The 13,441-nt window shown below is 33.8% G+C and overlaps 1 protein-coding gene across 2 annotated transcripts in view; it reads right to left on the reverse strand.

Moving 5' to 3' along the window:
- UBL3 (ubiquitin like 3) overlaps positions 1-5,427 on the reverse strand; it is a 22,022-nt gene extending 16,595 nt beyond the window's left edge. The window contains exon 1 of one of the 2 annotated variants that reach the window (XR_001342586.3): positions 5,105-5,427. Coding sequence is in view for 1 of the 2 variants with exons in the window: in XM_014415271.3 (XP_014270757.1) it covers positions 5,105-5,131 (27 nt within the window). In the remaining variant the exon portion in view is untranslated. The remainder of the gene's footprint in view (positions 1-5,104) is intronic. The other variant, XM_014415271.3, reaches the window with a different exon arrangement.
- Between the last annotated feature and the right edge of the window lie 8,014 nt (positions 5,428-13,441).

A 13,441-nucleotide genomic window follows, 5' to 3' on the forward strand; every position in this document is an offset into this window, starting at 1 on the left:
TATACATACCTACAGAATATAACAAGTGTAAATATAAGCAAATATAAGTAAATGTAAAGCTATACAGGGTGTTCTGTAAATCCTGGGGAAAATTTTCAGAGGTGATTGTAGACCTCACTAGCAAAAAAAAAGGTTAAAATAAACCATGGTCACATTATTAACAGAATTAGGGAAAAATTGATATTTTGAGAATTTTTAAGTATGACTTGATATGTGGTGAAAAAAAAAGTGGTCACTGAAAAACTATAAAGATAAAATTCCCTTAAAGAAATATAGTGTGACTTAACTAACTCTATCGTAAGAGATCTTAAAGGCAGTTTCCAACATGTAGGTATGTAGGCTTCGTTCAGTTGGCTATAGAATCTCCCGTGTAGAGACTTGCTTTTCCATTCCGCCAGTCTTTCTTTTTCTGAAACAATGTTCGGTTCATCCGCTTTGCTCAGGTTCAGCGCAGTCAGACCATTATCCATTGTAACGATATCCTGATAAACACTATTTGTTTTTGAATGGAAATATTATCTTAGGGATAATTATTGTTTGCGGCACGCTTCTTCAATATTTATGAGTCCTCGTCCTCCTTCTTTCCTGGATATACAGTCTGGATTTGGATGATATGGGATGGTGGACCCTCTCTTGCATGAGTGTCGTTCTTACAAGACGATCTATTTCTTGTAGGCTGGTATTTGACCACTGTAATATACCAAAGCTGTAGCTTAGCGCTGGTATGACCCAAGTATTGATGGCCTTGATTTTATTATTATTAATCGGTTTTTCTCGCTATAGCGGGTTGAATATATGAGGTGGGGGACCTAGAAGTCCAACCACCTTCATATTTTGGTTATTTATTTATTTTATCTTTTCAAATACTTAAAACCTTTCGCACTATACTTGCTGTGTCTAAGAGAACTGTTGAGCCTCTCTTAGTACATCAACAGGCACTCCTAATGCCTACCACTGTCGATTTTGGTACGAGGCCATTGGTGGATATTATGATTGGAGTTGTGGTAACTCCCTCCAAATGATACAGTTCTTTCAATTCAATCGCCAATTCCTGATATTTTCTTAGTTTTTCTCCCACAGTAGAGCTTATATTATTATTGTTTGGGATTCCAACATCAATAAGTTCCGCTTTCTTTTTTCTTAGATCAATCAGGAGGATATCTGGTTTATTATGGCGTACTGTATGGTCTGTAATTATTGATTCATCCCAATAGAGCTTGAGAGGACCTTTATGGAGAAGTCTATTTGGGTGGTACTTGTAGTATGGGCTCTTATTTTCAATTAAGTTGTACTTTATCGCCAGTTCCTGATGCAAAATTTTGGCCACATTGTTGTGCCTTTGTAAATATTCAGTACCAGCCAACACTCCACATCCACCCGTGATATGTTGGATTGATTCCAGCACTACCGAGCATAATCGACACTTATCTGATGCTGTTGTGTCTTTTAGCACATGCTTCCTATATGATCTGGTGGCAACAACCTGATCTTGGATTGCAAACACGAATCCCTCTGTCTCGGAGAATAGCCTTCCAGCTGTTAGCCATTCAACTGATCTTTCTTTGTCTATGGAGGCTTCGTTCAGTTGGCTGTAGAATCTCCCATGCAGAGACTTGCTTTTCCATTCCGCCAGTCATTCCTTTTCAGAAACAATGTTCAGTTCATCCGCTTTGCTCAGGTTCAGTGCAATCAGACCATAATCCATTGCAACGATTGCCTGATAAACACTAGTGGTTTTTGAATGGGAATATTGTCTTAGGGATAAATTCTTGCTTGTGGCACACTTCTTCAATATTTGTGAGTCATCGTCCTCCTTCTTTCCTGGATAAATAGAGTCTGGATTTGGATGATATAGGATGGTGGACCGCTTATTATTAGATTAATTATTTTTTATTTATGATTGTTTGAGAGTAGTTTAGTTTATTATAAATGAACACAATTTTGATCCTTCTTTTTCTCTCAACTTTTTATTCTTTATAATTCTCCAACGTTTCGGCCCTCAGGCCATTTTCAAGGATACAACCTTCAATTCTGATGTCATTTCTTTTTTAAAAACATTGCAGGCTATATAACTTGTCACATATAACTTATTTTATTAAATTTGATATCGTGATTTAAAACTTATTTTACAAACCACTTTCCCTTTTTTCATTTATATTTACAACTTAAAAACAGAACCTACCTTTAGCAGGTCAAACCTGCATGAAACAGTGAGGAATTAGAATAAAATAATTTTAGAGTCAAATTTACCAAAAAAATCCGTCATCGTAATTTGAATTTCCTGGATCTGCCAAAGAGACTAAAATGGCTTGTGAAACATGTATAGTGGAAGTTCCAAAGAAAATTATGCCAATCAAATCATTACTTCATTGAAAAACTTAAGTTTGTGTTCAGCACTTAAAAATCATCAAGCAATCACTAATAAGAACTATACCTGGACATTCCACTTCAAGCCCGTTTTAAATCCATTTCTACTTTTGGACAGCCAAAAACTACAAATTGAACAAAAAAATCATAAGAAAAGGAATGGCAAAAAATTGAGGAAAAAATAAACTAATTAACTACAATGATTTACTTCGGTAATTTTTTTTATTATTATTATACTTAAAACCTAGGGCCTTATTTCAATGAAGTAGGGATTAGTAGTTAAGTGCACGCACTTGATCAAATTTCCAAAATAATGTGGTCATTAGAAACCTAGTTAGATTCTCTACAACTGTTATTCTATACATTTTTATGATAGGATTGATCAATGGAACAGGAAAATTCCTTATAACAAATATATTAATTTTTGAAATTTAAAGATATTAAAAGTAAATCTTTTTATAAAATTAAAATATTACTGGAGTCATCCACAATAATCCTCCTTTTTGACAGCATATTAGTTACAGTAAAATAAGAATTCAAGACATAAGGAAAAAAAAAAATAATTCTTATAGTCTAGATATAACTTAAAAAATTTGAGAAAAAAGAAAGTTGAATGTACTTTTGAAATATATAAAATAAAAGTGGAGACATCTAATAGCAATAGTTGAAACTTGGCACCAGTTTAAATCAACTACATAATACTAACAGTGTCTCATGTAGAAAAGAAACATGACCCAATATCAAGAGATGAGATGCCAACGTGATTATAAAAAATGAAACTCTAATAGACAAAAAGATACCTAAAGGGATAGTATATTGTAAGCATTGCTAAAACACATTAAGTGGTTGGTAAAGAGATGTTTATCCACTAGTCTGAAAGAGAAGCGTTTTGTCAGAAGATTGAGAATTATCTATTTTAGTGACAACTTAAAAAAATAAAATAAAACAAAAATAAGATTAGAAAATCACTGGGGGTATCAGACTAATATGTTTCATGAACAACCAGTTAAGACAATATGACTCTGATGTCAAGGAATGTGTAACGATTTGTACCAACCAAGCAGATAAAATTAAAAATATAAAACAACAATAATTACATAATGATAGACATAAAAACAGTCAATATTAATATTGACTATATGGATAATCCAATATTTTTTGATATATTTAACAATCCAAATGAATAGAATATGATGCAAACTTCATAAATTAAAAGAAGAAACCATAAACATGGATAATAAAATTGTGACCATGTATTTAGGTGGTGCTGTTACTTATTTGCTATATCATTCATTTCTTAAATTAATTTAAATCATAAAAATTAAACTAATGATTTCTCATTGTTTAACTCCACAAACTAGACGAGATTTATTAAAGTTTTAAATGAAACCAAATTAAAATAACAGTAAAAAAGATAATGAAGAGATGATTTCTATGAAGTATAAACTAATTATAAGAAACAATAAATTGATATTAAATACTATAAGTAATAAATAACACACATAGATATACAAATACAATGTAGACAAGAAATACCGAAAAATATAGAGGACTCAGATAACCACAGAGATAAGGAATTAAGTGCCAGAAAATGAGTACGTCTTAAAACTAAGGGAGAGCAATTGAGTAGCAACAGCAAATGCTCGACAATTGCTGCTTGAGAAAGTTAACACCCAGTTAAGAGTAGTCATGCTTAAAATAATTGGCCAACAATAAAACAGTATGAAGGTACCATGTTAAGGAAAGTACAATGATATATTATTACAACAAAGTGACTTACAAATTAGATGTAAAAAAAAATTGAGAAAGTAAAATAAACACATAAAAACAATAGCCACATATACACAGCAATGATAAGATATGATAAGATCAAAATCTTATTAAATTTAATCTAACTTAATAGCAATATTCCAAAATCCATCCACCATAGCATAATTTAGAAATCAAGATAGATCAAGTAAAATTATTTTAAAGTATCATCAATCAAAACATTTCTTCTAACATACCAATAACAAATAAATTTTCCTTGAAACAGTTCTAAAAGAAATTATTATACTTCATTTAGTGGACTATCAATTTTTAAGTTTGAGATTAGTCAAGTAAAATTATGATCAAGTAATTCAATCAAAATATTTCCAAAAACATTCCAATAACAAATAAATTTTTCTTTAAGCATTACTTAAAGTTATAATTACACTCCATAATGTGGACTATTTATTAACAGCTTCAGAAAGTTCAGAGTTTCAGAACAAAAGTTTGCTTCCTATATGTAACACCATTGGCTAACGATGACATTATCGTAACTGATTAGACCCAAATAATTGTAAATCAGTAACATCATATACTATGATAATTTAACTAATGAACAACACACAGGAGCATTAAAATGTAGCAGCCTAATATTGAGATGATTAAATGGTACATTCGATAAAAACTCTAATCCATGTATAGAGATATAAAAGAAAAATAATTATATTGCGTAGAATAATATCAATACCTCAAGAACCATTAATAACTCAAAACCTGGGTTGACCATCAGAAAAACACAATCTTAAGTAAAGCAATAAACAGTACAATGAGAAAAAAGAAGAAATTAATGCGAGCTGTTTTATAATGCATCAACATATACACTGAGTTTATCAAATACAATGTAATGGAGAAAATATTGATAATGTCAAACAAACTAAAGAAAATTAAACAAACTTAAATGAAAAAAATTTATTTCTATAAAATTTACCTTATCCGCTGGAATTGGGCGGATCATATCTTCCTAAAACTCAGCAATTCAATGAGAAGTTATCACGAATTTGATGGAGACTCTAAATTGTAATTTCTAACGAAAAACTTTGATAATAGCATTATTATTACTTCATACACATTGTCATTGTCACAAAAAGAACTCAAATAAAACCTTTAGAACTACCGAAGCACTTTTGTTTAACTCACACCAACCATATGACAGTTCAAAACATTATTAAAAAAGGCTGAGACGAGTTAGAGAAATATACACACCAAAATGGCGGCCTTTACTGTGCTAAATGTGTCAAAGGATATGGGAGGTGTCAAACAGTGCGCATGTGTGAATGTTTTACAGTAAACCAGCTGAGATAAAAGAAAAAATATTATATTTATCAAATTAAAAAGTGAATTTGAGTACCATTGATGTAGCTGGATTCGACATTCTGCGTACAGATATTTTAGCATCAGAAAATTAGTTCATTTACGGTACTTGGGCCGTAAGGTATTCATTGAAATGAAAGATTATCATAATATTTAAAACAAAAGCAGATAAATTTTTGCATAAAGAAATTATTTATTCCTATAAAAAGTAGTTTGCTTTATAAATGATAGCAGCGCCACTTACAAACATAAATAAGTAAATAAAATAATTTCAAATAAAATCATATCATTAATGACTCAAAACAAAGAGAGAAATACCCTAAAACATGCTACTCAGATATATTTACTTGTTTTCTGCTTCTCTAGTGTACTACTATGACACTCACCACAATAAAACCATTCGATAAGTTAAATTTTCTTGACGAATATCGAGATGTAGAAATTTATTTTTCACCAGTCTATCAAGGATCTAAAGGATAGTATGCATTTAGTTTCATTGTTAACAAACTTGTTCGAGTTCGAGCTTCGTTTGTAATTTCCAGCAACATTTAGCCTGTTATTCGCGATTGTTGGTCAGTACTTTAAAGGGGATTTGAATCCTGACCGAAAAGAGATTCTCAAGCTCAATGTGCAGTATTCTTATTGCGGACGTGTTTCCGACCCAAGGCTGTTCCCTTGTATTACTTCCACCTTTGTGTTAACGTGTGGAAAGAAAATTTCTTCCTAAAATTCATTTAGGGTCTTTAGACCAATAAATGAATATGTCGATCCCCCCCCCCCTAAAATGACGATTAATATCCCCGAGAGCACAAGTTGCCTTGAGATGTTGATGAACTCAGATACTGACCCCAAAAACTCTTATCCACATTAGGACACGATAAATAATGCGACTAGTGTAGAGTAAGAGTTCCCGTCAAACAATCGGGAATCTGCAACAAATAGTCTGAACACTGAATTCAAATGTGTACTAGGCTTAAGAGAGAAAATTATGTATGAGGTGTTAAATTCTCGACCTTAATTTGTGGAATCTTGGGAGATACTGTGGTCAGTATTGGATCTAACCTCCGTATTTATTCTCCAGCCTCAATAACGGTTGTCGTTAATATTAAAAAGGTGTAGTTAAGTTTTACTTTTTCTGTGCACTTCAGGTATATTTTGTGTACCAGCCACAGTGCACACAACCCGCCACAGTAACTTATGTAATCTGAATACAATGAATAAGCTAACGAGAGCTTTCGCATTTGGCCCTTGATAAAAAATGTATTTAAACATTATTCCGTTCAGACCAGTTATGGTTTATAGCCTTATTCACTAATTATATTACTAGGTCACAGCTGTCGACTTCAGAGATAAACAAAAAAAAAAATATTTTACATAAGGTAAACCTAAAATCCATAAAAAAAATCGAAATTTAAATAAATACTAATCAGTTTATGCTGTTAGGTTATCACTCACAACTGATCTGAATGGGAACTATCTCATTACGTACTGTCTTAACTACCAAAAATAATTATTGTGTAATAACGCACAGTTTTGCGCTCTAATAGCAACCATAGTTACACGCTTTACCAGTGCACTGATGTATAATCACTAAAGACCTTTAATTCGTAACATCTTTAAGCCTAGATAATGTAATTTCATTACTTATTAACATGTACAGATGTATATATAATTTTGAAAAACTGCTATATATACCGTCATGCCCGAATGGACCGTACTGGTGGTGGGGTTGCTCTTTACGTTCATGACAGTCTGAGGGCCAAAATCCTTTTAAAGTCTCCCTCCTTCGACTTCCCTCACCTGGAATACATTTTTGTGCAACTTACGTCAAGCTCCTTTTCCCTCCTTTATATTGTTATTTAGGCCACCTCGAGTCCGTTTTGATGATCCATTTGAATCCTCCTTCCTTTCATATATTCCTCTCTTCCAAAACATAATAATCGTAGGCGATCACAATACCACCCTTCTTACAGACTCTCCCGATCGATCATACTTTATGAACCTAATTTTCTCCCAAGACGTACATCATACCCAGTCCACTGATACCTGGCTTGATGTGTTAATTATTGATTCCCCACAGAACCTTTTATCCTCCTCCCAAATTCCTGTCTTTTGTTTCCTTCCATGACCTAATCAAAATTTCCTACAACATTCCCACTCCCTTGCTTATGCCAAAGAAAATTAGTTAGCGAAACTTTGATTCCTTAACCATAGTAAACATTGGTCCTTACCTTGATGAACTTTTCCTCTCCTTAGAACCTATCTATTCACTTTTATCCATTGATGACATGGTCAGATGCCTATCCTCGAATCTCCCTAAATTCCTAAACTAACACGCACCTCTTAAAACCCGTACCTTCAAACGCTCTCTGGCTCCCTGGATCAACTCTGAAATAAGAAATTTAATGAGAAGACGAGATGCTGCCAGAAGATGCTTCAGACGCACCAGAATTTCAGAGCACTATTCCACCTTTAAGTCCCTCCGAAACCTTACCAAAACATCCTTACGCCGCGCCAAGAAGCAATGCTTTCACAACATACTACCCCCAGCACCTGATCCTAAATCTAAATGGGAAATTCTAAAGAACCTCTCCGTTATAAGTTCTAAATCCTGTCCACATTACCCAGTTGATCCAAACGTGCTTAATACTTTCTTTGCTGCTCTTCCTCCTTCAACAACCTCATGCGAATTTTCATCTCTTCACATCCCTGAAATCCCATTTAAACCCAATAACTTTTATTTCATGAATGTTTCTCCAGATGTCTTAATCTCAGAAGTCCTCAAGTCCAGAACTAACGATTAAGGCCCTGACAATGTTCCTGTAAAGATCATCAAACTTTGTCTCCCTACCATTCCTCCTGGCTTCCTGCACATTTATAACTTCTCTCTTCAAAATTCCGTTTTTCCTAAAGCCTGGAAAAAAGTCCTCGTCCGACCATTGAACAAAGTATTTTCTACTTCTTCAGTTTCCGACTTTCGGCCGATATCCATTTTATCCAATTTGGCCAAGCTACTAGAAAGATTAGTCCACTCCCAACTTAATAATTTTCTCGAACAAAAAGCTCTCCTTAATCCTTTCCAATCCGGGTTTCGCTCTCAACATTCCACACAATCCGCTTTATTGAAAATTCCCAAAGACCTCCAATCCGCTGTAGACAATTATCATATATCAATTTTATTTCTTTTTGATTTTTCGAAGGCATTTGACACAGTTAACCATAAGATCCCCCTCAATAAACTTTAAAACCTTTCCATGTCAAATAGTGTCCTAAAGTGGTCCCTCTTCTTCCTATCCCATCGTTCCCAAACAGTCGTCATTCCGACTAAACCTCTTTCCTTTCCCCTTCTTCTGACACGAGGTGTTCCTCAGGGATCTTTACTTTCACCAACCCTTTTCTCCATTTATATCAACGATCTTCCTTCACCACGCACAATACCACCTATATGGAGACGAACTCCAAATCTATCTGTCCTTCCATCCCTCCGAGATGCTTGAGACCATCCAAAAGATACAAGAACATATTGACAGCATTAACGCATGGGCGTTTAACAATGATTTGAAGCTGAATGCTAAAAACCACGGCCATTCTTATTGGTTCCAAGCGCCTCCTTCATTCCCTCCCTTACTGTCCTTTACTCTTCCTTAACAACCAACCGATTCACTTCCATCCTACAATAAAAAATCCTTGGTGTCACCTTTGACCAACACCTCTCCTGGAATAACCACATTTCCCAAATAGCACGCAAATCCATAACTGTACTAAAACAATTCCTAAGATTCCGTAATTCCATTCCTCAGAACACCCGTCAGCTCCTAGTATCCTCTCTCGTCTTCTCCCACTTCGACTACGGATCCTTGGTCTATGGAGGGCTATCTGTAGGACTAGAGTTGAGACTGAAGAGACTCATGAATTGGTTTGTAAGATTTATCTTTGGGTTCCCAAGGTCTCCCGCTGGTATACCGAGTTGATGTGGCTCTATCCAATCTCCCGAAGGCAATACCTCCTTGGTGTTTTCCTATTCCAAGTTTTTAAAATCAAAAAACCTACCTATATCCTAAGATCTCCTCACTCTTCGTTCATCCATCCACTCATTAAACACCAGATCCCAACCGATTGATTTATATATGCCCTCCTTTAGAACCGCCTTCTTTAGCAAATCCTTCGTCATACGTGCAACCTCCTTCTGGAATTCTCTTCCCATCTCCATTCGCCAGTCCTCATCCATTGTTTCCTTTAAACAACACCTATTCCTCCACTTATTGTATAACGAAACCTCCGCATTATTGTAATCAAATAAATAGATATATATATATTGATTAACATTATAAACAGTTGTAAAGCCAATATACCAATGTAATTTCATTTTACTATCTGAAAATTTGTAAATGCTTGCCAGATAAAAATCTTAATATATGAACCATGTATTTATTCTTGGGGGACATATGTCACAGAATAAAGTTATTTTTTCATTCATTCATATATACTATCGATCAAAGTATTTCACAGAGAGCACCTTGGCGAGCCCAAATAAATGTATGATAACGCCCCTGGACGTCAAGGTTTAATGGGAGTATATAATTCCCCTCTCGACGTGGCATATGAAATGATTGAACACGTAGTATCAAAACCTTTTATGTGATGTTAGAAACTATGTGCAAAATATAATCAATTTGAAAAATTGAGTTGATCAAAATGTTTGGAACTTTTATTTTTAATTTGTTCAATGCATAGCCCTTATGAATATTAATTGATTCAGCGGAATTTAAAAGACCTCATCGTCTAAAATTTTCAAATTCAAACCGTTAAGGTTTTAACAATTGTTTATGGATGGGTTACTGACAACTCAATCACATAAGTAACAAATTAATACAGACTTTATTAAGTCAGATAAAATCTTTGTTTACGGTGCTGACAGAATTTTGGTTACGAGACTGATATTTCAAATCAATACTTATTACCTATTCTTAAATGATATCAAACCGGAAATCCAGGTTGATTTTTGAAGGTTAAAATAAATGCAATTATATTTAGAAGTGAAATTTCTTAGGTTCTAGCTTTCGTTGACGATTTTATTATTTCAGGATTAGAAAGTAGAATTTTATTGAGGGTGTCGAGGTGGCTGAGTATAATTAGTCAGTTCTTATTCCAGTTGAAGATGGGAGATGCTCTATATCAGAAGGCATGTTCAATAGGTTCGGTAGCTGGATAGGCGATGAATTGACAGGTATTCGCCATAAATTCTGGAAGGATGGAAACTTCACTCCATAAGGCATGCGCTTAGAGTTGTGAAGGGGATCGCAAGTCCTACAGATATTTGTTGCAGGTGATTGCAGGATGGAAACTCCATTCCGTAAGGTATGCACTAACGGTCGTGAAGCGTTATGTAAACTCGGAGGGTGCCAGCCGCAACAAAAGGAGTTAAGGTTTAGGAGGGAGGAGAGATCCAGAGAAGGCAGAGAAATAAAAGTCAATATCCATTTCCAAAAATATAGTACTAGAATGTACTGATCCACTATGCACATTGTTATCCTTTGTCTCCTAAGGAGATGATCCCGTAAAGTGGGAATTTTATACTTTATTTTTCCTTTTTGTTTGTATCTATGATGTTTTTTAAAAATAATTTTGTAGATATCTCTTCTTCCCCTCTATTATTTATATTACCATTAATTTTTTTTTTTTTTTTTTTACTGATTACTACATTGTTTTTTCCTACTAAGGTTATCATGTAGGCAACAAATCTATTCCAGTAAAAGTAGAAAGGTCGATATTAATTCCATGGGTACCCATGAAATAAATTTCAATCTACTCACGCCAAATTAGAGACAGCGCCGTTTCTGGGACGAGATTGCCAAAGTGACGCCTTAACATACTTTGTCACCACGGCCTCCTAGGTAGAGTCAGTCTAACTCGAGTTTACTGGTGAAGTAAAGGAGCGAGAGATACGCTAGCCCAATATTCTTCTCAACACTCATGTCTTCCTTCTTAATTAATTAGCATTAATAATTGGAATAGCGTTTGTTCCAGTGTGAGAGATTTTAAGTTTAAATTACTGGAGTGGGGAAAAACAGCACAAGCTACTATCGCCGAACGGAACTTTGACAGACTTACTCTCTTCGGTGTTGTAAACCCTCGGCCAGAATTAATTTTAGTGAAGTCTGAGGCCGTTTGTAACCGAGGGAGTTGAGGCGTCACTTTACAAACCTTGAGTCTTCAGGTTCGAATCCGGTCTGGGGGGTCCACTTTTACTTCATCCCAAGTAATGAGAATTTGAACTCCCTACTATGTTAAAAATGGATTGTTACCTGTAGATAAATCTTTTTTTTTTAAACAAAGATTTCGTAAAAAACAAAGTTGCGTCAATTCCTGTTAAAATACATTTTCATTTGTTTTAGTAATTTAATTTTTTGTAGTTGCACGAAGTATATTTTGCATTTTATTCAGTAATATCGTTTAATGCCAATTGCTTGTTGGTTTGAAATATTTTAGTTAGTTTACGGTATGAAATATTTGTTTTCATACTTAAGAACTTGATATTGTTTTCTAGGATCATTGCATTCTTTTGATTTACTTCTTTGTCCTCGTTTCGAATGTTCCTGAACGCTACTTGTCAATATTGTTTGAAGTAAGTAGAATTTGAATTGAGGTAAATAGTTTCCCTTTTACATTTCTAATTCTATTGGTACAATTCTTTTACTGGAAATTATATTGTGTACCTTTAATGGCGCTGTTCAAAAATAAAGTAAATGTGGAACATCAATAAACATAGATTTCTTAAGGTTTTAGAGCCTTTGGTAAATGATAAGAGAGGAGTACAACTTGTAGAGGGTCTATTAAGTACTTTCTCTGCTTTAATTATTGGTACAATCCTTTTACTGAAAATTCTATTTTGTACCTTTAATGGAGCTGTTCACAGATGAAGTAAATGTGGAACTCTAATAATAAACCCAGATTTCTTCAGGTAAATAGATATTTTCCTTTGGTAAATGATGGTGCAGAACATGTAGAGGGTCTATTAAGTATTTTCTTTCACTTGGTAAAACTACTGTGTGTTTCTGAAGAAAAATTTAAAATAGTTGTAAACTATTTTTGTTTCACTTTTGACTGCAACCCTGACCATCTTCTTATATATTAAATATTTTTGATAAATTTTAATTTCTTATGCTCTTGGTTTAGAATTATAGCTGATGAAAGTACAAGTTCTGAAGCACTTTTCCAATATAGTTGTAGGACATGAACTTACACCACTTGAGAAAAAATTGATCATTGTATTTTATATCCTGACATCATATGCTGATTCTTATTTATGCATATTTAGGCCCCTCTCTGAACTGGAAAGAATCATTTGTTTATCTAATAAGCTAGTCTTAGTCTAAAGCTGTGAATTACTTAAAGTAGTAACAGTAATAAAGCATATTCTAACTTCAGTCTGAATTCTCAAACAATTGAATTTTCTTTCCTCTTGCTTGAAATTGATTAAGGATAATTTATTTTTATAAATTCTGTAATCATTATTGATATTGTTGGTTAATAAATAATACTAGATTCGAGAGACAAGGTTTTTTATTACTCACAAAACTCTTCTCATTACAGTTCACTCGCACTAGGTACAGGATACAATATGGCGGGGAAACATACATGGGTATATGAACATATGCCTTCTATATTTCTTAATAAATTTAGGATTAAAATATTAACACCCCCCCATAATTCTAAATTTTGAAATACAATTAAAGTCAAACAACCAAAAAATCTAAAACATTAAACCAATATTTTCGACATTTACTTTATGCTTAAGACCACTCAATGGCTTAGTTAAGAAATCCGCAATGTTTTGATCAGAAGCAATATACTCTACACAAACATCATTATTTTTTGAAAGGAATATGGTCCGGGTGCGGTCAAAAAAACTCAAATAGTAGAATTATACTATTTTATTGAGCCAACGTTTTGC

Source organism: Halyomorpha halys, unplaced genomic scaffold (genome assembly GCF_000696795.3).
Source record: "Halyomorpha halys isolate HHAL.00 unplaced genomic scaffold, Hhal_1.1 Scaffold96.1, whole genome shotgun sequence".
NCBI lineage: Eukaryota > Metazoa > Arthropoda > Insecta > Hemiptera > Pentatomidae > Halyomorpha > Halyomorpha halys.